The sequence below is a fragment of the Psammomys obesus genome, unplaced genomic scaffold (assembly GCF_907164565.1).
Source record: "Psammomys obesus unplaced genomic scaffold, mPsaObe1.curated_primary_1811, whole genome shotgun sequence".
Lineage (NCBI taxonomy): Eukaryota > Metazoa > Chordata > Mammalia > Rodentia > Muridae > Psammomys > Psammomys obesus.
Genome location: NW_026590701.1, coordinates 6,492,882 through 6,518,160, shown reverse-complemented (window position 1 = coordinate 6,518,160; position 25,279 = coordinate 6,492,882). Strand labels below are relative to the sequence as shown.

At 37.2% G+C, this 25,279-nt stretch overlaps 1 protein-coding gene across 3 annotated transcripts in view; it reads left to right on the top strand.

Annotated features, from left to right (window-relative positions):
• Positions 1 to 25,279, top strand: part of Mastl (microtubule associated serine/threonine kinase like) — a 31,783-nt gene that overhangs the window by 5,671 nt on the left and 833 nt on the right. The window contains exons 2-11 of one of the 3 annotated variants that reach the window (XM_055608604.1): positions 26 to 163; positions 4,912 to 5,051; positions 5,974 to 6,062; positions 11,916 to 12,022; positions 12,447 to 12,582; positions 14,775 to 14,947; positions 17,752 to 18,849; positions 21,222 to 21,363; positions 23,757 to 23,870; positions 24,191 to 24,292. In XM_055608604.1, coding sequence (XP_055464579.1) covers positions 26 to 163; positions 4,912 to 5,051; positions 5,974 to 6,062; positions 11,916 to 12,022; positions 12,447 to 12,582; positions 14,775 to 14,947; positions 17,752 to 18,849; positions 21,222 to 21,363; positions 23,757 to 23,870; positions 24,191 to 24,292 — 2,239 coding nt within the window. Of the gene's footprint in view, positions 1 to 25; positions 164 to 4,911; positions 5,052 to 5,973; positions 6,063 to 11,915; positions 12,023 to 12,446; positions 12,583 to 14,774; positions 14,948 to 17,751; positions 18,850 to 21,221; positions 21,376 to 23,756; positions 23,871 to 24,190; positions 24,293 to 25,279 lie in introns of all 3 variants that reach the window. The other 2 variants (XM_055608605.1, XM_055608606.1) reach the window with 2 other exon arrangements.

The window sequence follows — 25,279 nt, the reverse complement described above, 5'->3', positions numbered from 1 at the left end:
TCTCTTGTCGTGTTCTCTATTATAGGTTGTCAGAAAAGCGGACATGATCAATAAAAACATGACTCATCAGGTACAAGCTGAGAGAGATGCGCTGGCACTAAGCAAAAGCCCTTTCGTTGTGCACCTGTATTACTCACTGCAATCAGCCAGCAATGTCTACTTGGTACGTAAACAGCTTCTATATTAGGTCAGCAGTTGCTGAACCCAGTGATCTGTGAACATAGTATTTGTGTTTACATTTTGCACCTGAATTCCTGCTTTGGTACTTAATGACCTTGACCAATTTACCTGTTGCTTTAATGAGAAAAAGAACCAATAAGATATATTTGTATATATGTAAAGACACAGCAAGAAGGATTCATTTTAAGGAATCCTATCATTTAACTCTTAGAAGGTGGAAATCTAAGCTACAAGGTAGATTGTTACTCTAGAGACTGTACTCTAAGTAGATTGTTACTCTAGACATTAATGCTACCATTTCTGCAACTCTTCTGAAGGCATGCTTCCCTTTATTTTAAGGATTTTAGTCTTTTCTCCTGGTAACAGCTGATTGCTTGAGAGCTATTATAGCGAATAATGTGCTTTATCAAAAATCTACTGATTTAGATGTTAACCTCATCTAAATACCTTATCAAATGATACTTGGTCTAAAACTGGTCTGCTACCTGATGGTTTAGTTCATTTGCAATCTTTAGTAAACCTTCAAGTATGTTTAGACTACCATTACGTGTGGTACAAAGATCTATCTTAGATCTATCTTTGTACAAAAATCTAAGAAGTTTTGGAAAAGAAGAGCATAGGGCTGAGCACTGTTTTTGTCTGTTTTTACTGCACCAAGAGGAATTTACAAGCAAGGCAGTTTTATTTTTAACAAGCTACATTTCAGATGAATAGCGTATGGGGTCATACAGTGAGTCCTGCCTGTTTCCTGGAATGGTAGCAACATCTTTCCGACAACATAGAATTCCAGTATTTGGTCATGAATTTGACCATTTCTTTGGTGTTTATATTGTTGGTGAAATTCTTTCAGGTTTTTGTTTGGTTCTATTTTCTTTAGTCAGGTGAATTTCCATACTGGGTTGTAATTAACTCCTCTGATGAAGCTGACACATGGTGACTCTAGGGAACTAATTTTGGTGTGAGGATACAAAGTTTTATCTGGGGATTTACCTCCAAAGCAGTTATAAGCTGTGCACAATAGCACAGGTCTATAATAACTGCACTTGGAAGGCAGAAGCAGGAAGAATGCAAGTTCTAGTCCAGCCTGAGTTATATAGAAGACCCTACATTGAATAAAAGAAAAGAAAGAAAAAAGAAATCAACAAGGTTAAAGAGAGTATCTTTGGAAAGGTCATAAAACAGTGTAAAATAACACTGTTCTTTGGGTGATTCACTATAAGAAAATGAATACCAAATGTAAGAGAAATTGATTTCCATCTTCTAATGTCCAGTTCCCAGCACCAAAAACTGGGTGTGGTGGTATACACGTTAATCCCAACACTGAGGAGATAGAGGCAGGAGGGTTAGGAGTTTGAGATCATGCTCAGCTACAAGTTTAAGGCCACCCTGTAGACAGAGGTTCTGCTTTAAAAACAAAGGGTTAGGGAGGGGGGACTTTTAAACACTAGTTTTTGGAATTGGGATGGCTCAGGGAGTAACAGTTCTTGCTGCACACCCATAAGGACCTTAATTCAAATTCCCATATAAAAATCTGAGTGTGATCACAGATACCCCAGTAATACTAGTGCTATAAGGGTCACAAAATCACTGGTTTGCTGCTTACAGTAGCTTCAGAATAGTGAGAGACCTTGTCACAGAAGATAAAGACAGTGATAGAATAGTATTCCTAATGTCCTCTGTCCCCTATTACACACATGACCACCACACAACACCAAGAAAAGACTTTTCTGATAAATGAAAATTACAGTGAACTGGAATTTCAGTCAGTTGGTAAAGTTTTATTGGAACCTAATCACATCCTTGTATTTATGTTGCCTACATCTTTGTCAGTGACACAATGGCAGAGTGAAATAGTTGTAATAGAATCCCACAAAGCCTAAAGTTTATTATCTTGCTCTTCACAGAATAAAAAGTAATATCCTTGAATACTATGTCCAAAGGTAGAAAAGTTGTCTTGTTATTAGCCTGGACTCGATGTTTCCAGGATGTTGGCATCTTGCTCCAAGAGTTGAAGAAACACACAAATAGTCTAGAAGCAGATTTTATTCAAAGGCACAGTGAGTGTGCAGTTCAGGTAGCTAAACAGGAATAGCAGACTGAGAAGTGTACTCCAAAGCACCTGGTTACTGCCAGGGTCCACGGAAAGAGGAGAAGTTGATTGTTAAGGAAGAAATATGGGTAGTTTTCTGTTTGATTGATAAGTTTGGGTTATATAAACTTTTGTCCACCATGCATGTTCTTTCCTAAAATGATTTTACTTACTTACATGCCCTATTATGCATGGCCATATGATCATAAATAGGGTTTTGGTTTGGTTTTTGGTTGTTTGTTTGTTTGTTTGTTTGTTTGTTTTTTAGAACATAGATAGTCTCACTGCACCAGTGTAGACCTGACTGGCCCACTACCTCTGATTTCAGGATATGTTTCAAGATGTGTTCAGCCACAAAGGAAGGACAGCTAGGGCGGAATAGGTCAGGGTGAACCAATAGCTTTGTTTGGCGAGGGGATGTCCATGTAGCTAGATGCAGACAGGGCTCAAGCCAGACAGCATCATGGGTTAGCAAGCTATTTCACGCTTGCCTGCCTCCACTTAATCCTTTCATTCTTCCCAAGGCTCCAGATGCTTTTACAGCATCCTATTTTACATGTATGTGTGTAAAGACCATGAACGTGACTCTAGTATTGACCCTGATTTAACTCCTTGATATCTAATAACATTGAGCCCTATTACAACAGTAAGTGAGTGGTAGGTGTGATTGCTCATCATGGGGCTTTCTGTTTTTATTCTAGAATTGTTGTAATAATTAGACAGCTATAATATTATTATTTCTTTTGTTTGTTTTTGGTTTATTTTTTTATATGTAGTACTAAGGCCCAAACCAAATGCCCTACACATGGTAGGGAAGAATCCTGTCACTAAGCTATATATCCAGTTCCATCCTCATTTATTCTAGACATTTGATAATAGTGTCTTACCAACATATCTAACTTCATAAATGGTTTAGATCCTCAGATCTTGGGTATTCAAAATTTGGTCCACAGACAAACAGTGGCAAGACTTGGGTTTTATTACAGATCCAGAGGCATGAAGATACAGCTCAGTGGTAGAGTGTGTGTATACCAACAAGATCCTAGAATCAGTCCCCAGGTTTTGGGGAGCAGGGGACAACTCTCAAACTCCTCTGTAGATGCCTCTTCTGGGACCATCACCAAAAAGGAGAGCATCAGTTTCATACTTCTGCCAAATAGTCATACCATGGAATCATGAGGAAATAATCAAATAACCTCAAGTTAAAAAAAAAAAAAAAGTCTTTTTGTAAGTAAGCCTATTTTCTTCAAGCCTGTATTTTGAAAGATGAACATACATACACTGGACACTGGCTCCACATAGATGTAACAGAAAGCCTTGTTTTATGTGTTGTGAATGGGGTCTGAAGAGAGAAGCTATAAAGGACAACATTGAGATGATCATAGAAATATAAATATATGCTACATATTAGAATCTTACTGCTCTGTACTTGCACAGTAATTGTTCAGCAACTCGTTTGAAGTTTATGGCAGTCAGCTGTCAGAATAAGCCTGCAATCTCAGTATTTGAGTAGTAAAAGCAGGAGGACTGCAAGTCCTAGGCCAGCCAGGTGCACAGAGGACTAACCTGTCTCAAAACAAGACAAAAACTTCAGGGTAACAGTTCACTAACTTTTAGACTTTCATTATCAAATTATCCAGCAAAAAAAAGAAAAGAAAAGAAAAATAACACAAGCCGGGTGTGTACTTGTGATTACAGCAATAAAGGAAGTCAAGGCAAAAGGGTGTGTGAAACCCAGGAGTTCAAGACTAGCCTGAACAGCATATTAAGACTCCATCTCAAAATAATAATAATAATAAAATTATATATTAATACCAAGTTTACTGAAATTAATGTATTTTTAAAATTAAAAAGTTTAAACAGGAGTATACTTATATAAAATGATTAATTTATTAGCATGTAGATGTTAAATGTGTCTTAGGAATTCTAGTGCTGTAATGAAACACCATAACCAAAAGCAACTTGGAGAGGAAAGGGTCCTGAGTTACAGTCCACTGAAGAAAGCTGGAACCTGGAGGCAGGAGCTGATGCAGAGGCTATGGTGGGTGCTATTTACTGGCTTGCTCCCCGTGGCTTGCTCAGCCTGACTTCTTATAGAACCCAGGACCACCAGCCCAGGGATAGCACCACCCACAATGGACTAGGCCCTTCCATATCAATCACTAATTAAGAAAATACCTTTTAAGTTCGCCTACAGCCCAGTCTTATAAGGCATTTTCTCAAATTTCCCTCCTCTGAGATGTCTCTAGCTTGTGTCAAGTTGGCATAAAAACTAGCTAGCATAATACGTAATATTACTATTAAAAATATGTGTAAAGAAGAAACAACCAGATCTGGCCCATGCTACAACATTGTGAACTGAGATGTTGGCAAATGAGAAATAGTTCCGATAATCTTAGAACTTTTATGTAATTGATTTTTGTTCACACTGAGCAGCTTAATTTTTCAGCAGAAAAAAAAAAAAAATATGATGATGCATGTATATGATCCCAGTACTTGGAAAGCTAGGCAGAGAAATAGGAAGCTCAGGCCTGTGAGTGATAACAAAATGTTTCATTATGGAACTGTTCTAAAAAAATAAAACTGTAATGTGTAAACACTATATATTTCAAGTATATTGTTTTTAAATTCTTTTCTGCTAGGTAATGGAATATCTTATTGGTGGAGATGTCAAGTCTCTTCTACATATATATGGTTATTTTGATGAAGAGATGGCTATAAAATATATTTCTGAAGTAGCACTGGCCTTAGACTACCTGCATAGACATGGAGTCATCCATAGGTAACACTGACTTTTCTATGAATTATTACTTAAATGTATTGTGCTTCAATCTATGATGTATGCATAAACTACTTGGCTTGTGTTTCTAGTTTACCTACAGCTCAGTTGCAATATACAATGGAAGACTACATTAGCTCTTCTTTAATATCCCTATTTTGTTAATGGCTGTTCTGAGCATAAATATTACATTTTAAGGTGAAAAGTATTAATTTCTTTCTACCCCCATACCATCATACAATAGTGATAGACTTTGTGGTCTCCACTGAAGGGCAGACCTTTCATGTCTTCAGAAGGAGATTACGTGACTCCGCTATGCTAAAGTTTTAACATATCTTGCTTTAGAGAAGTGGATATAAATTTGAATTGGCAGGAGGATAAGATATCCAGAAATAATGCCAAATAGAATTTACTATTGAATCATATAAATTTTTGTATATTCTAATATGTAATAGATGTTTTTTAGAGCGGTTTTCTATTCTTTTCTGAGCCACTCATGAGTACTTTTATTTTAAAGGAAATAAATAGTTGCCCCCACCCTCGCTGGTATTTTTTTTTTCCCCTTTTAGAAAATGTTTTATTAATTAAATCTCTTGTAATTCCCCCCACCCTCACTGGTACTTTTTTTCCCTTTTAGAAAATGTTTTATTAATTAAATCATAACTAATTTTATAATTCCTTTCCTCTCTTTCCTATATCTAATGCTTCCCATACTTCCTGCTCCATCTCAAACCCTTAGCCTCTTTAAAAATATACATGTATATACATACATATATACATAAAAATATTAACACAAGCTGCTTTGTCTACTTAGTGTTGCTTGTATGTATGTGTCTTTAGGGGTGAATAAACACATAAGCCTCCCTGGTATTTTAACATCAAAACTACTTTTTTAAAAATATCTATTTGCCTTTTGTATGTTCAGGGATTTGAAACCAGACAATATGCTTATTTCCAATGAGGGTCATATTAAGCTGACAGATTTTGGCCTTTCCAAAATTATTCTGAATAGAGGTAAGAATAATAGCAGGTAAGTACCTTTTTTTTTTTTTTTTTTTTTTTTCCAGAGCTGAGGAAGGTAAGTACCTTTTAAAAAGCCCAACAAATTTTGAGACTCTCTCTCATTAACTTCTTTTTTTTTATACTAGATAAAATGTAATGGCTATTTATTCTGAGGTATGCTAGAAATTAGCATGAAATGTTTTTTGGTTTTTTGGTTTGTTTGTTTCCCATTAGGAGGCTTGGGGCTCCGTGGTGAAGAGCACTTGAATGCTCTTCCAGAGGTTGTGAGTTCAATTCCCCAGCAACTACATGGTGGCTCACAACCATCTATGATGGGCTCTGATTCCCGATTCTAATGTATATGAAGAATAAAATACATAAATAAATAAATCCTTTAAAAAACTAAAAAAAAAATTTTAAACAGGAGGCTATGGTGGCAGAATGTTTGCTTAACTAGATCCAATCTTAGCATCAAAAGCAGAAAAAATCGATAGGTGATTGATAAATAGATAGATAGACAGACAGACAAAATGATAATCATTGGAACTTAGGAGGTCCTTAAAACTCCTAGATCTTTAAAAATGGAACTGACAGCTACTATTCTCTTTATCCCTGCTGAAACAGGATGAACAATTAAGCATAAACAAAATGATTTAACTTGTAATATGATCCAGAGTTGATTCCTAAAACACACAAATACAGCTTGCTACCACCAAGACCTTAATAGATACCATTCATTCATATATATGTGGAAATAAGTTCATTTCTGAGTAGTAATTTTTAAAATGCTCATATAAAAAACAAATTAACCATTTTACATTATTACTACCACAGACACTAATCCATGAGCAAACTACAAAAAAGCAGTTTTTCTAAAGTGATTATATATTGGATTAGTGTTTTCAAAAGAAAATTTGTCTATGTTTTAAGAAAACAAAATATTTTAATTCTCTGATTTTATTTGGAGGGGAAGAGGATAGAGTAACACTGGGTTTATGTAGCCTAGGTTGACCTCAAACTTGTTAAATAGCCAAAAATAATCATGAACTCTTGCCTCCACCTCAAGTGCTGGGATTATAGACATATGCCACTCACTGTATCAGGATTTGATTTCTATGTGCATTGGTGTTTTGTCTGCAATCATATCTGTGGGAAGATGTCTGATCCCCTGGAACTGGAGTCACAGACAGCCATGAGCTGCATGTGGGTGCTGGGAATTGAACCCCAACCCTCTGAAAAAGCAATTAGTGCCATCTGTATAGCCCCTTGTGTTAATTTCTAAATACTAAAGGCTGAACTCAAGGCTTCTTGCTGCTAAGCAAGTATTCTGACACTGAGCTACAATCCTAGTCTATTGATCTATTGTTTCAGAACTTATTTTAAGGCAGTGGGTCTAGAGAACAAAATATAAATGAATGAAATGATCTGCAGCACCACTGTATAATAAATTGAAGCAGGACATTACTGAGTGCATCATGTGTCCAAGCAGAAATAAGTCTCTGGGCCTTTGTTGTTAATAATAGTTTATAAACCTAAAAAAACATTATGGAAAGATGAGAAATTATCAGCTCGGAAGTAGAGTTGATTCTCTATTAAGAAATGTAGAAGAGGAACTGGTGAAATGGCTCAGCAATTAGGCAGAGGGCCAGAAATCAGTTCCTAGCACTGGCTTCAGGTGACTCAGAACTGCCTGTAGTGCAGCTACAGGGTATCTGATGCCTTCTTCTGGCCTCCACAGGCACACACATGCATTTGGGCCTACAGACAGACACACACACATATACTCTTTAATAAATCTTCTTTAAATAGATGTATTGATGAAGAGAGAGGACATTAGAAGAGGTGAAAAGTGATGTTGGAAGGGGAAAGAATAAGAACAAAGTGTAACAACATAATGCATGAAGATGCAGTGATGAAATCCAGTCCTCATGTTCTAACTTAAAGGGTTAAAAAACAAAATAAAAGCAAAAGCTGTAGAAGAGAATGCTACACATGGCTCTGGGTAGTATGCTTGCTTAGCATATGCAGGGCCCTAGTTTTGCCCTCCAGCAACACAGATACACATACACCAAAAGGGTTGTATGAAAAGGCAGAAATTTTTGGTCTTTCCTTTTGAATTTGTTGTTGTTGTTATTGTGTATATGTGCATGCTATAGGGTCATGTGTGAAGGTCAGAGAACAACTTTGTGGAGTTCTGTCCTTCCACCTTTACAGGTATTCCTGGGATCAAACTCAGGTCACTAGGTGTGGTGAGTTAATACCTTTACCCACTGAGCCATCTCACTGGCCCTTGGTTTTGCATTTTTGAGACAGATTCTTGTTCTATATCCCTGACTAGCCTAGAATTCACCATATAGACCAGGCTGACCTTGAACTTTTGACAGTCCTCCTGTCTCTCTAACTCTGCCCCTAAGTACAGGTATACAAGCATGTGCTACCACACACAGCTTTTTTAAAAGGTTTAAGTAAATGAAGAGTTATATAAAATTGGATCTAAATATTGTAAACTCTAAATTGTAATTGTGTGAAAATACATACAAGTCTATTCCTAAATTGGGTAAAAGTCTTACCTGAGCTGATCAGAAACTTTATAGTCTTCTAAATCTCACTTCGTGTGATTTTTTTTTTTTTTTTTATACATCTTGCCTCAGAAGTAATATCTGATTGTAGAATGTATGTGAAGTTCCACTAAGGGTGTTTTATAATACATAATATGTTTACCATATTAGCTTTCTTATAGACATTTTTAAATTTTGAAGCAAGCCCAACTCCTAATTAATTACTGGAAAACTGTATAAGGATAATATTGGTAGGTAATTTTTAGTCATAAAAGTAAGGTCTAAAATATATAATTATTACTTTTTTTTCTGTTTCAGTGTGAGACACATGAAATTGGTGTGTTCATAAAGTATAATGGTTTGTCTTAAGAAAGAGCCTTCCTTTGGCCTTGGACTCAGAGCAATCTTACTGCTTCAGCCTTCCAAGAGCTTGGATTGCATGTTGAACATACTTTTTTTTAATTTTTTATTTTATATTTATTTATTAATTACAGTTTATTCATTTTGTATCCCAGCTGTAGCTCCCTCCCCATCCCCTCCCAATCCCACTCTCCCTCTTCTTCTCCTATACCCTTCTCCCAGTCCAATGATAGGGGAGGTCCTCCTCCCCTTCCATCTGACCCTAATCTATCAGGTACACAGCTGGCTTCTTTGTCTTCCTCTGTGGCCTGGTAAGACTGCTCCCCGATCAGGTGGAGGTGATCAAAGAGCTAGCCCATGATGAACATACTTTTTAAAGACTTATATGAAATAGAATGACTTCTTGTTTTTTCATCTAACTAAATTAATATAAAGTATTGTATTCAGTGTTGAATTATTTTAAAGTATTATCTTAGTCAATGTTCTATTGCTGTGAGAGACACCACAATCAAGGCAACTCTTATAAAAAGCTTTTAACTGGGGGCTTGCTTACAGTTTCAGAAGGTTAAGTCCATTATCATTATAGCCGAGAGCTTGGCTGCATGCAGGCAGGCACTGGAGGAGTAACTGAGAGTTTTACATCCTGATCCACAGGCAGAAAGAGAGAGACAGAGAAATTGGACCCTGGCGTGGACTTCTGAAAAATCAAAGCCCACCCAAAGTGTCACACTTTGTCAAACACAAAGCCACATCTACTCCAATAAGGCCATACTTCCTAATCCTTTCAAATAGTTCTACTTCTTGATAACTGAGAATTCCAATATGTTGAAACATGTTAATAAAGTAGATCAATTTCTCTCTTGACCTAAGCTTACATATTCATTGATATAAAGTTCCCATAACAAAATTTATCTTGCCTAATTTCAGAGTTTATAATTCTTAGTCTAACAGGTAACATGTTTCATACATGTTTATAATGTATTTTAGTCATATTCACATACACCCTTTCCCCTGTCACCCCACTTCCGTTGATCCCCTTCATCCTCCCAATTAGTTCCTCTAATGTATCATGTCTTTTGTGTTTTCTTAAATTTCCAGTTAGTTATAGTTGCGTTGTTTACAGGAGTGTGGACCTTCCCAGTGTTGTGTCTGTGTCTGTCTGTCTGTCTCTGTGTGTGTGACTCTGTCTCTCTCTCTCTCTCCCACCCCTAAGAAACCGTTACCTGCATATAGTGTCTCAGAAAGGCCACCCCTGGCATCATGTTGGTAGGCCCGAATTTTTTTTAAATTATTATTTCAGTTTATTGACTTTTCATCTGAAGGGTGCCCCCTCACTCCTCTACTCCCAGTCCCTCCCTTCCCCTCTTGCCTTTTCCCCTAGAAAAGGGGAGCCTTCCCCCACCACTGTATCAACCCTCCCCAGCACATCAAGTCACATCAGGACTGAGCATATTCTCATCCCCTGAGGCCAGGCAAAGCAGCCCTGCCAGAGGGCAGTAATACAAAAGCAGGCAGTACAGTCCATGTTAGAAACTAGAAATACCCCCCTTCACTTGCCAGGCACCCCACGTTAAGATCAAGCCACCCATTGGGTACATGTGTGCCTGTATCCAGATCAAGCATGTGCCTTAGTTGATGTCTCAGTCTCTGAAAGCCCCCATTGGTCTGGGTTAGTTGTCTCTATTGGTCTTCTTGTGAGGTTCCTGTCCCCTCCTGGTCCTTCCATCTTTCCCCCAACACTTTCAAAAGGACCCCTGGAGCTCCATTTGGGCCCAATCTTATGTAGATCTTGTTCAGGTGATCATAGTTGGCTTGAATTCAAGAAAATGATAGTAATTCCTGCAAGTCAGAATTCCACACTGAGCTCACCCCTCTGTAGCAGCAGCAGCATGCTTTGCCCCTCCTGTCATGTTCCCTGCACCTTGGAGGCAGGATGTGTGATAGAGATGGCCCCTTCTTGCTGAGTGTTGAACAGTTACTATTCTCATCACTTCAGCTAGGAGCATCTGTAATTACGGAGCCCACTATAAAAATACACTGCTTTAATCAGAGCTGACAGCAGCAATTATCTATGGGCATAAACATAATTACTTTGAAGGTAATTTTATCAGATCCATTTGTCACAATAAGAGCAGTAGGGATTTCCCCCTCCCCAGGACCTATGACATCCCCAGCCATGAACCTTTGACCAAGTTTAGACTATCGGACAAGGATTCTCTCCCTCAGAGCCGGACTTGAATCCACTCAGAGAATGCTAAGTTACCCCACAACATCCTTGCCACTACTGCACCAATGGGCGTGTCTGGCCTGATCTGGCAGCAGCATTGTATACAGCATCTAGAGCTGAATAAAACAGTTGATAATAATTCTCCCCCAGCAGCCCCTAACACTCTGGTACTATGACAGCTAGACAGAGGGCAGGAAACTCCTAGCTCAATTCCATAGTAGTTTCTCTATGAGAAAGTGTGTGAGAGAGTGTGATTTGCTAAGCAATAAGGCCTTACAGTCTCATTTTGGTGAACAGCCAACAGCAGTAGCAATTGCTTGTGCTGAGATAACTGATAGTGACCAAGTGTTTCCTAAGAAGCTGTTAGCATTCTGGGTTATTTCACTATATTCCATCTATTCTACAGACTGTTCTAAAAAAATTTTTTTTTTCAGTAATGAGACTTGACCCCTGGGCCTTTTTCATGCTATTCTGGACAAGACATTCTACCACTGACCTATATGTCTCCTTCTCAAACTTTTAATGATTTCAAGTAGTTAGTTCCTTGTAAATGTTGCCTCTGCCACTCATAAAGTTCTCTGCATATATGTACTCTACACCAGCCAGTTTGTAGGTAAAGTTCCTAGTATAAAAAGACAGGCAAAGTTCAGAACATGTGGTTATTGATATACTCAATGATAAGCAATGGCTTTAAATATATATTTTCCTTTGCATATATAGACATCAATATGATGGATATTCTCACAACACCCTCAATGGCTAAACCTAAGCAAGATTATTCAAGAACCCCAGGACAAGTCTTATCTCTCATCAGTTCTTTGGGATTTGTAAGTACTTAATAAGGAAAACTCATACAATACCTTTTCATGATTACCACTTAAATTTTTAGAGCCTGCTTTAAGATAAAAATAAAATAGACAAAAGTACCAGGCATGAAATGGCATTACTTTGGGTAATTTTTATATTCAGGTGGTATAGCATCTATTTTCTATATTCATCTGAAGATGAATCTCTTGGTATTTGTTTTTAAATTTTTCTTTAATATTCTTTTTCTTTTAAAAACATGTTTATCACATGTAGGTGTGGGTGTGTGCACTACGGTGCACAAATGGAAGCAGAGGACAACTTGTAGAAGCCAGTGCTCTCCTTCCACCACATGGGAGGACCAGGGATGGAAGTCATGTCATCAGGAGGCAGGTGCCTTTATCCTTCACCATCTTACTGGCCCCACATAATTTTCATTTTTAATAGTACACACCAGTTGGAGAAAAAGATCCTGACTCTACAAACATGTTTCCGGTCCCTAAGTCTGAAGCACAACTTTCTCGAGGATTAACCTGCCCTATGTCCATAGATCAGAAGGAGCCTAGCAAACTACTAAACTCACGTGAGTATAAAAGGGTGTTTCATTCCACTCAGTGTATGACTTAAAGAACAAAATAATTCAAAAATTTTAAATTTCTAATAGTATTTAATAACATAAAATGCAAATATTCAGTCTGTGGCACTCCTATATTTTATTACATAAGTGCTATTTCTGACCATTGCAGTAGATTTTATAAGTCTATAGAATAAACCATCTTGCTAATAATGATAGTCAGTTATCTATAATATTGGAATGATGGTTGGATGAATTTCACTATACTTAGATCTATGGAAATTTTCTATGTAGAAAGTAAAGTAACTGCAGTGTTATATGTCCTTGTAAACTTATTTTAGAAAAATTTTGAGATAGTTTATATTTAAAAACACAAAATAAAAGTTGGGTTTTCTTGGTTTTTCTATTAGCCCAGACTGGTTTTTAAATGTCATTGCTCTTGCCTTCGCCTGAGTACTACAGTTACAGATAAATATCACCACAACTGGTTTCAAAGTAAGTGTATCTTTTTTTAAAAACAAAAGCTAGGTATGGTGGCATACACCTTTAATCACAGAACCCAGAAGCCGTTGGATCTCTGAGGTCAAGGCCAACCTGATCCACCTAGAGGATTTGTGTATGAAAAATTAAGTTGGATTAGATGGACTTTGAAATGAAATTCTTTTTCTAGTTGTAAAATGTGATTGTTTACTAAGTTATAAAGCTCTGCTTTCCTAAAGTTTAGTGTCATGTTCATCCGTTTATAGAAAGAAAACAAGATACACATGTATTAGTTACCCTTCCATTGCTATGATAAAACTGCACGACCAAGGCAACTTAACAAGAGTTTAAGAATTTAATTGGACTTCCAGTTCCAGAGGTTAGAGGTCATGATGGCAAGCTAGGACACACAAATTAAGTGGCTTGAGCAACAGTTGAGAACTCACATCTTTATCCACAAGCCGAGAACACACTGGGAATGTCTTTTGAAACCTTTTTAGAGCCTTACGTAATTCATGAAAACCATGACTGTCTTGTGTCTAATTGAAAGTAAAGTGAGGACCTTTTTTTCAGTCTGCAAATCCACTTGAAAAAGGCAGGCATTTGTAATTTTAGCACTAAGGATAGGGACAGCGATGCCTTGGACTGACTAGCCAGCCAGCCAGCCTAGGCTGCTTAGCCAGCTCTAGGCCAGTGAGAAACCTTAACTCAAAAAAAAAAAAAAACAAAGTGGGAGCTGGAGAGATGGTTCAGCAGTTAAAAGGCACTGACTGCATTTCCAGAGGACCTGGGTTCAATTCCCAGTACCCACATGGCAGCTCACAACTGTCTGTAATTCCACTTCCAGGGTGTCTGACACACTCTGGCCTCCACGGGTACTAGGCATGCACATGGTGCAAACATATGTACAAGCAGAACACCATACATATAAAAGTAAAAATAAATACATATTTTTAGAAAAGAGATGATGATGCATGGCACCTGAGGTACGCTAGCCCCAGACTGATCTCTGGCTTCCAGCTCAAATGCACACACATACACAAAGCTGGGGAGCAACCATTTCTAGCCATTGATGTACAATAAAGGAGCGGTATACTCTAGGTGCTGCCTCACTGCATGGGCCCACTGGTAGCCAGTTTTCTATCATGTAACTTATCAGATCATAGTAACAGAATCCCCTATAGAGAGGTGTAGGTGTGAAGTTCATTGGTAAAATGTTTGCTAAACATATACATGGTCACGAATTCAATCCTAATAAAAGAGAAAGCAAATGCCTGTGGCTTTCTACAATTCATACTGATAAACATTTAAATGTCAACATCTACAGTCCTGTTACAGCTTTAACATAAATTGAGGGAGGTAAATTTAGTAATATTCTAATCTTAGAGCATCTCTCAATAATGCATACCAACAAATATCCATTATTGATTACCTCAAAGTAAATCATATTATAGCTCAAAATCAATTTTCTTCAAATTTCTTCTAATTATCTTGGCTTTTATTTTACAAATGTAAAGAGATTTTGTTTTGTTTTAACCTTCAGAGTATTACATACATTTGAAGCAATTTCTGATACACTACCATCCTGTGGACTAGGTAATGCTTACAAAAACTAATCATAATATGTAATATATAACCTGGAAACCTGGAACCTGGAAAGAGTCAGATTCCATAAAGAACTAGTAGCTGTGAAATAAAACAGTATTTTCTTTTTCCTACAGGTCTTGAGAACCTTGCTTCCAATCCGGAAATGCCTGCTAAGTGTCTGACTTCTAATCTACTGCAGTGTAGGAAAAGACTGGGCACATCCAGTACTGGTAGTCAGCCTCATACCTTCATATCCAGTGTGGAGTCAGAGTGCCACAGCAGTCCCATATTGGAAAAAGACTGCCAGGTTAGGAGGAAGTATCTGTAAGCCAAAGTTCATATACATATGAAACCATCATCCCCACACCTTACCTTTCCATAGAAAACCCGTAAGGAAATGGCATTGTTACATGAGTATGGTTGAAGTATAAAAATTCTTGGGGGGAAGAGGGAGGTAAGGTAGGACTGGAGGAGCTGAGGGAGGGAGCTTCAATCAGGATATATAATGAATAAATTGTGAAGAAAAAATTCTTTTTTTCGGATATTCTATTAAATCCTTGTAAACTCTTTATTTCAGTTCTCATTCTTGTGACACTAGTCTTGCTTAGTGTATGATGAATGATTAAGTGTTATAGGAAACCAACAGAAAATGTTTGGCTTCTAGGGAGACTTTAATTTCATTTTGTGATAAAGACATTGGATAATTGAGGGTTTGTTGTTTGTCTACCTACATAATCTCCTGAACTGTTTACTACCTATCTCACATTTGATGAAATGGAAACTCTTTAGAATTAGCTTTTAAATCATAAAGCTGGAGAGATGGCTCAGAGATTAAGAGCACTGGCAGTTCTTCCAAAGGTCCTGAGTTCAATTCCCAGCAACCACATGGTGGCTCATAAGCATCTATAGTGCAATCTGCTGCCCTCTTCTGATGTGGAGGCACACATGTAGGCTGTATAAATAATGAATAAATCTTTTTTTAAAAAAATCATAAAGTTAATAGGGGTGTATCCTTTAAAGTCTCTCATTCAGAGCAGTTGTTAGCCAAATGAGTGGATGTCCTTTAAATTATTTTACTTAAGCCAAGCAGTGGTGATTCACACCTTTAAGCCCAGCACTCAGGAGGCAGAGGCAGGTGGATCGCTAAGTTAGAAGCCAGCCTGGTCTACGGAGTGAGTTCCAGGATGGGGCTACACAGAGGAACTCTGCCTTAAAACACCCCCCAAAAATATTATTTTAGTTAATTTACATATTGTTTTTGCTTTTTCTATAAAGTTTTATTAATACTGATAAATACAAAAAAATGATAGAAACTTAAATGTAAAATTATAATAAGTTCTCCATAGAAAGTTGATAAGATCAAAATAAGTAATTTAGGTTATATTTGCTTTTTATTTCCAGAAATCTGACTTTTCTCATTGATGTTGGATATCTATGTTTTTAAAGTCAAACACAAATAAAACAAGACATCTGGTTCTTTTTCGCTTTAGACTTTGCTATAGATAATATATGCTGTACAATAAACAGATTCCTATTCCAAGAACTCTTATTTCCTCTCTTTCATATACTAGAGGTCATAATGTGCACTCTTTCCATCTGTGGTTAACTTCACCTTCTTCTTCCTGGCAGACTATATAGTGGAAAAGTTATGATCACAGAGTGATAGTGGACCCTATGGGACCCTCTGATAATACTATACTGATCCCACGCTCATCAGTTTCATACCAGAAAACTGGGAAATTACAATACAGAAGTTTTCTTTTTTGCTTAGAACTAAGTGTTCTTCACGACTAAGTAAATTAATGATAGTTGCTAAGTTTGATGTTTCTACATGAAAATAGACACTGTTAAGGTTGGGGTTGTATCTTTGTGGTGTATCACTTGTTAGACACAATCCTAAGTTTAGTCTCCAATACTGCCAGGAGGAAAATAAGGTAGTATTAGACACTGCTGAAGATTCATGCTATGAAAGTATTCTTAATAAATTCTTATAGGGGCTGGAGAGATGATTCAGTGGTTAAGAGCACTGGCTGTTCTTCCATAGGATCCAGGTTCAATTCTCAGCACCCACTTGGCAGCTCACAACTCTCTGTAACTTCTGTTCCAGGGAATCTAGCACCCTCACACAGCCTTACATGCAGGCAAAACACCAATGTACATAGAATAAAGTTAACTTTTTAAAATCCTGATTTAAAAAAAAAAAAAATCCTACTTGCCATGTACCAGTTTCAATATATACAAAGCTCTGACACAAGTATCTTCAGATTATTTCAACTCAGTCTTCAAGAAAAGCATTTTGTTAGTCTGAAGTTGGTACAGTGGTCACCTAGCAGGCAAAACACTCTGGGCTCAGTTTCCAGCATCACCCAAATTGGGCCATGTGGCACATACCTGCAATTTCAGCCCTGGGAACAGGATTATCAGAAGTTCCAAGTCATCCTTGCTACACGTTAGTTTAAGTCAGGCCTGAGATGCATGAAACTGTCTCAAAAAAATAAAAGGAAGAAAAGAATTCTGTATTTGAGACAGTGTTAATTGACCTTTTTGATTATTTTCTTTTATTTACTTTTGTTTGTTGGCTCATGCTCTACCACTGAGTTACATCCAAAGCCCCAACAGTGGATTTTAATTCCTAGGTATTCCTGGTTTTATTTAATTCTTCATATAGTGACACATGTTAACTATTTTTGGTCTGTAATTTTTCAGTTATTAGAATTTACTCTTGCATTTTGCCATTTTTAAACCAAATTACCATATCCCTATTGCAGTATAGATAATGTACTATATTTATAATATTAACCCTACCCTAAAATCTGTCTGAATATATTGTTAATTTTTCTTGTATAATATCATGTAGCATGCTATAAGAATAAGTATTAGGGCATAACTTATTAAATTTTAACCTATGTTTCATTTGAAACAATGAATTGTAAACAATGTACTATAGTAAGCTTCCCATACTGTAATTGTTTTTATTCTTCTGTTTTATCTAAAACAGGAAAAGGTAGCATATTAGTTCATTGAATTGCTTATCACATATAGACAATCATAGATTAGAAGCTTCTAAAAATCTAAGGTTTATAACTGAAAATATTACTTTCTTCCTCTTAGGAAAGTACCAAGTCATCAGGCTGTACAATGATGAGCTGGAATGCAGTTGAAATGCTACATGCAAAATCTACAAATGCCATCGAGACAAAAATGGAGCTTGAGTTAGTGCCTTCTCCCATTCCTGCCACTGGAAGCAACCACATGAATCTCCCTAGGAAATGCTTCTCTGGGGAAACCTCTTGGGAAGCAAGAGAACTGGATATAAATAATGAGAACATGGCCATTGACACGAGACAGTCTGGTTTCCATCAGTCCAATCAATCGGCTGTAAAACCTAGTGGTATGTCTGAAGAACAACTTGGTAAAAGACATTTTAAAAGAAATTTCCAATTGGTTGACTCCAGTCCTTGTCAGGAAATTATACACAGTAAAAAGAACTGTATAGAGTATAATGAGCACAGTAAGGAAAGGATAGGTTGCTATGCAAATCAAAATACAGGCATGACAACCGAAGTCCAGAACCTTAAGCTATCACTTTGCAGAAGTCAGCAAAAGGACTATGCTAATAAGGAGAACATTGTCACCTATTTAACTGATAAACAAACCCCAGAAGAACTGCATATACCAATGATAGCAAAAAACCTTATGTCTGAACTAGATGAAGATTGTGAGATGACTAGTAAAAAGGACTGCCTAAATTCTAATTTTGTATATTCTGATGATAGAGCTTCTAAAACTGTCTGTGTGGATTCAGATTCATCTTTTCCTGGAGTTTCTATGATGGAAAGTTCACTGGAAATTCAGAACTTAGAACCAGATAAAAGCGTCAAAGAAGACTCATTTGAAGAATCAAATAATGAAGATGTACTTGTGTTACCAAAGTGCCAAGAAAATTCCTTGCCAAAAGATGATTGGCATTCTTCTATCCAAGACAGTAGCCAAATGTTAGCTCCTTCAAAGGTGTTGAAAACATTAGCCTCTAAAACAAATGTTGTAGCTTTTCGAAGTTTTAACAGTCATATTAATGCATCCATTAACTCAGAACCATCCAAGATGAGCATAACTTCTTTAGATGCTATGGACATTTCCTGTGATTACAATGGCTCATATCCCATGGCTGTGACCCCTACTCAGAAAGGAAGGTCCTTTATGTCAGTGGTATGTTACAGTCTTTTAGCATTTTATTCATTAGAATAATAACCTATTAAGATACATACTTTCCTCTCAGCTAGGTTATATGATATTAACTACACAGTTTTGTTGAAAACTTCTCATGAACAAAACTAAAGCTGATAATAATGTTTATTATTCTGAGTATTTTTATAGCTATGCTTTTCTAAGAAAATACATATTTTCACTGATTTTAACATACTTTGAAATATGAAATTGAAATCTTACTTTTTCTAACATGTATATTTCAAACATTATTTGTCTCAATTTTCTATACTTGTAATAAATCAGAATTTCCATTTCTTTTATTCCTTTAAAGAGAGCATTATAAAAAGATAAAGCTCCAAATGTATATTATAACGTTTGGGTTTTCCTTTAAGGGCTTAGGTGTCCCTTAACCTCAGTGCCTATTTCCAGCTGCCTGTTAGGATGAAAGCCTCTCTGGTACTGATTTCACAAGGTTGATATTAAACAACAGTTACCTTCAAAACCTTTAAAGGCCACTTAGTAAAAAAAGTGACAATTACTTGGTTTATCTCACATGTTGTCTCATTATTTTTCAATCATTTTGCCAGTCATAGCTTTTCTTACTTGTATCAATCTAGGCTGTCCAGGTATATTCCTTTAGTGGATTACTGTCAGTTTTTTTTTCTTTTTATTAATTACAATTATTTTTATTTTACTAGTTTCATTAATTTTAATTACACTTTGTATCCCACCTGTAGCTCCATCTCTCTTCCCCTCCCAATCCCATCTTCCCTCTCTCTTCTCCACCCATGCCCCTCCCCCAGTCCACTGATAGGGGAAATCCTCCTTCCATTTGATCCTAGTCTATCAGGTCTCACTCATCAGGAGTGGCTGCATTGTCTTCCTCTGTGGCCTGGTAAGGCTGCATCCCCGTGAAGCGGGGGGGGGGGGGGGGGGGGGGGGAGGATCAAAGAGCAGGCTAATCAGTTCATGTCAGAGACAGTCCCTGTGTCTAATACTAGGGAACCTACTTGGACACTGAGCTGCCATGGGCTACATAGGTACAGAGGTTCTAGGTTATCTCCATGAATGGTCCTTGGTTGGGGTATCAGTCTCAGAAAAGACCATGTGCCCAGGTTTTTTGGTTCTGTTGCTCTCCTTGTGGAGCTTCTGTTCTTTCCAGGTCTTACTATTTCCCACTTCTTTCCTAAGATTCCCTGCACTCTGCCCAAAGTTTGGCTATAGGTCTCATAATCTGCTTTGATTCCTTGCAGGGTAGAGACTTTCAAAGGCCCTCTGTGGTAGGCTCCTGTCCTGTTCCCTGTTTTCTCGGTCTTCTGATGTCCATTGTCTTTGCCTTTCTGAATGAGGATTGAACATCTTACCCAGAGTTGTCCTTCTTGATTAGCTTCTTAGGTGTACAGATTTTAGTATGTTTATCCTATATTATATGTCTAACATCCACTTATGAGTGAGTATATACCCTGTGTGCTTTCTGCATCTGGGATACCTCACTCAGGATGATCTTTTCTAGTTCCCACCTTTCATGATTTCCTTGTTTTTAATTGCTGAGTAGTATTCTACTATGTAAATGTACCACAATTTCTGTATCCATTCCTCAACTGAGGGACATCTGGGTTGTTTTCAGCTTCTGGCTATTACAAATAAAGCTGCTACAAACATGGATGAGCAAATGTCCCTGTTGTATACTTGAGCATATTTTGAATATATGCTTAGGAATGGTATAGCTGGGTCTTGAGGAAGCACTATTCCTAATTGTCTGAGAAAGAGCCAGATTGATTTCCAAAGTGGTTGTACAAGTTTACACTCCCACCAGCAATGGAGGAGGGTTCCCCTTTCTCCAGCATGTGTTATCATGCTTACCCATGGGTGTAAGGTGAAATCTTACCCATGGGTTTTGATCTTACCCATGGGTGTAAGGTGAAATCTCAGGGTCATTTTGATTTGCATTTCCCTGATGACTAAGGACGTTGAGCATTTCTTTGAAGTGTTTCTCTGCCATTCGATATTCTTCTTTGAGAATGCTCTGTCTTATAAACCTGTAATCTTAACTCTTGAGATGCTGAGGCAGCTGATCATGGGTCTGAAGTCAGTGTGGGCTATATTGTAAAACTATTTCAAAAGAAAAGAAAATTTTGTTCTTGGGCATTTTAATCTTTTTTTTTTATAATCATGTCTTACTGAAATAATTGATGTTATCTGAGATAAGGACCTTTTCATAATTATAACTAGCATGAGTCTGTTTTTTAATTCCTGATCAAGGATTTGAACACATCTTTTATACATAGAGACTTTTTCTTGTTGCTTCAATACTTTTGTTCATTTTTAAAAAATTAACAGATTTGTTGTCTCTTGAACTCTCCTTGAATTAGCAGACACCAAATCAGGTCAAGTTGGGAACATCATACAGAACTCCAAAAAGTGTGAGAAGAGGGGCAGGACCAGTGGATGATGGACGAATTCTAGGAACTCCAGATTACCTGGCACCTGAGCTCTTACTGGGTACAGCCCATGGTAAGGTATATAGTATGTGTCTTAGGTCTCACATTTATCAACGGCTGCATTATGCTTTTATGTGAAATTGTTTTAAATTTCTTTGATCTGTATTCACATGGTTCCGCTTCTCCCATAACATCCACACTGTGGGCATGTGGTGTTTTGTTTATTTTTGCTGTTTGAGACAGGGTTTTACATGTAAACAAAGCTGGCCTCGAACTCTTCTTCCTTTCTCTTTCAAAAAAAATCTTCTTTCTATATTCTGAAGTGAACTGCCAGGGTTGATATCAGAAAATACTACAAATCAAGTGGCTCAAAATGCAGCCAAAATGTATGCTTCACAGATCTGAAAGTCTGAAGTCTAGAGTAGACTTTTGAAACTTGAAGGACAATCCTTCCGTGATTTGCAAGCTTGTGGTAGTTTCCTGGCCATCTTTGATATAATCCTATTTCTACTCTTTATATGTGGTGCTCATCATGTAACTGAGGATCACCTCGAACTTCTTATCCTTCTGCTTCCAGCTCTAGAATGCTAAGACTTGAACCCAGGGCTTCATACAACAAAGGCAAGCACTGTAAAAACTTACCTACATACCTTACCTACCATAATGGGGAACTTGAGAAGGCTCTCTGTGTAGGCTTGGCTGTCCTAGAACTTGCAATGTAGACCAGGCTGGCCTTGAACTCAGAGACCAGCCTGACTCTGCCTCCTGAGTGCTGAGATTAAAGGTATGTACCACCTTGTCTATTTTCCTAATTATTTTAATTATAAGCATATTAATCCTATAATAAAAAGAAAAAAACAATCAGACTGAGGTTATCTGATATTTTTCAGACAGTATGAATGAGGCTTCCAACACTTGTGGTACAAAAGCATTTGGCCTCTGCCTGCACAAAATGTGATCATTTGACCATTATGGGAACCTGTGAATGAACTTCTTAGAAATAAAGTCCATATCTGTGTTAGAGATTCTACAAGACCAAATGACTGAACATTGTGATTAAGGAAAGTTAAGATATTACAGACCAGAGCCAAACTGGGCTATTTTTAGTGCTTTTGAAAGCCATTCACTGCCCACCTGTGTGTCTGGCCTAACATCCTGTGACCATCAAAACCTTTAAAATGTGTTTCAGGGGGAAAAAAAAAACTTTAAAGCAAAGAAAACAATGTGCATGCTTGGCAAACTGCTAGCTTCCACAATACAAAGGCTTAAGAATGTCATCAGATAGCATCTGAAAACAGTAACTGAGGTTTTTTTTCTGCTTTTCTATGACTCCCTGTGCGCACCATCAGCATATTTGGTCAGTGTCTGACTTACAACTTTCTTTGTTCTGTAATTGATACAGCAGCATGTAACCACTTCTACAGTGGAACATGCTTTTTTCTTTCTTGAGACTTTATTTTAGGTGTATGGTGTTTTGCATTACATGTACACATGTATGTATGTACATCATGTGTACATGCCTGGTGACTATTGAGGCCACAAGAATGTACTGGATTTGTAACTCCCTGGAGCTAGAGTTACAGATGCTTGTGAGCTGTCATGTAGGTGCTGGGAGTGGAACCCAGGCCCTCTTGAAGAACAGCCAGTGCTCTTACCACTGAACCCTCTCCTCAGACCCGGGACATGTCCTTCAAGGTATACTAAATCCATATGCCTGAGTTGTGCTCATTCAAATTTGGCTACAGAATAGGTAAGAACTATATTTTTGCATCAACAAAACACATAGTAAACCTCTATTTAGGGCATTCAGTGATTACCAGGCTTTCCTTCAGTTAGTACAAATATTGTTGTCATACCTTGGGTGAAACACGTGAAATACAGTATCATTTAAGTGTCATGGGGTTTTTTGTTGTTATTGTTGTTTTCTTTTTTGGTTTTTTGAGTTTTGGTTTCTCAGTGTAGCCTTGGCTGTCCTGGAATTTTCTCTATTGATAGGCTGACTTCAAACTCAGGAGATCTGCCTGCCTCTGCCCCCTAGGAATGCTGGGATTAAAGGCTTGCACCGCCACCACCCGGCTTATGTTGTTATTTCTTGACTTAAAAAGTCTACTTCAGAAAATATTCTTTAGTGTAAATATACTTCTTCACTGCATTTTAAAATCTGGCATTCATAAAATATTTTAACAACAGAAGTTATTAACCAACCAAAAAGTGGCCTTAAATTTAAAAGTAGCCTTAAATTTTAAGTATTTGTGGCAACTTCTAATCTAAGTCTCTTGAAAGCTAAAGCGATGGTTAACCCATTGTCTGACTGAAGGTAATTTGCATTTTTGTACTGACAGAAACAGGAGAAAGAAGCCCTAAAGCTAGAAGGCCTTGATTGCTCATGTATCAATATACTGTTTTACTTGTAAAACACTTGTATAAAATACTTACAAATTCAATTTATCTCCTCTTAAATTCCAGGTCCTGCAGTAGACTGGTGGGCACTTGGAGTTTGCTTGTTTGAATTTCTAACAGGAATTCCCCCATTCAATGATGAAACTCCACAACAAGTATTCCAGAATATTTTAAAAAGAGGTGATTTTTTTTTTTTTTTTTTTTTTGTTCAATTAAGATAGATTCAAAGTTGGAGGATGCAGCTCAGAGGTAGAGCACTTGTCTAGCATACAAAAGACCCTTAATTCCATCCTTAGAACAAAAACTTCATTTATCTCTATTAGTTGAGAATGATTAAAAATCTTATTTAATAAAGGCATTTTAATATGCAGTTAAGCATAGGATCAGAGGGTTATGAGAGGAAAAAGGCACTCAAAAGAAAAAAAAATACACCAAGAATATAGGTGTCAACCTCTCCAAGGAAAAGTCAAACAACTTTACTTGTGTATTTGTATTTCTAGATATCCCTTGGCCAGAAAGTGAAGAAAAGTTATCTGATAATGCTCAAAGTGCAATAGACATACTTTTAACCATTGATGATACAAAAAGAGCTGGAATGAAAGGTAAGGGTTACTTTACACTTGCTTGATTCCCCAAAGTAATTGTACCATCAGGTTCTAGTACAGTAATCTAACTGCTCAGTGAAAAATGATAGATATGCATTTGTATATTTGTCTTTATTTCAGCTTAAAACTCAGTGCAGTGTAGCTGCAACTCAGACAATAAATTTTGTAACTTTCAATGAGGTACCAGAAACAATATTATATTGTATCTTTTAGTTTAGAGGAAAAACAATTTATAGGTGTATAAATTTCCTAAATCAACATTCTCAATACAAGTATTAATCACCTTCCAATATTCTTCTTAAAGGTTGATACTTTTTGGTTTTATTTACTTACTGCCTTGTCACATCTTTATTTACTAAATGTATACTGTTGCTTTAAAGGGTAAAGGGTAGAAAGCTGGTCATAGTGACTTATACCTGTAATTCCAGCACTTAGGGAGCCTGAGACACAACAGTTGCCATGAATTCAAAGCCAAACTAGGGCTCCATAGTTTAAAAAAATTAAAATTAAAAAAAGGCAGTTTCCTCAATAGATGAGTGAGGAGGAGTTGGGGCTGGAGATGTAGGCCCACAGTAGACACTTGCCTAGCATGTGCCAGTCCTTGCAATCAATTACCAGCACTACAAAGAAGAAATGGTCAAGCATTAAAGAAAGGGAGCTTCTTTCTAGCAACTAAGTATCACAGTATAGTCCAACAAGTGAACATAGTTTTTTGTTTGTTTGTTTGTTTTTTAGTAGGTAGAAGTAATAAAAATGTGAAGACGAGCCAGGCCTGGTCAGACACACTTTAATCCTAGTACTAAGGAGTCAGAGGCAGGCATTTTGAGCCCAACTTGGTCTACAGAGAGACCTATTCCAGGACAGCCAGAAATATATAAACAAGGTCTCAAGGTAAAACAACTAAAAAAGGTGAAGAGTCTGACATAAACAGAGTGCTGTGAAGATGAGGTATAGAAAACAAAGAGTGAAAGATGAACTTCATGT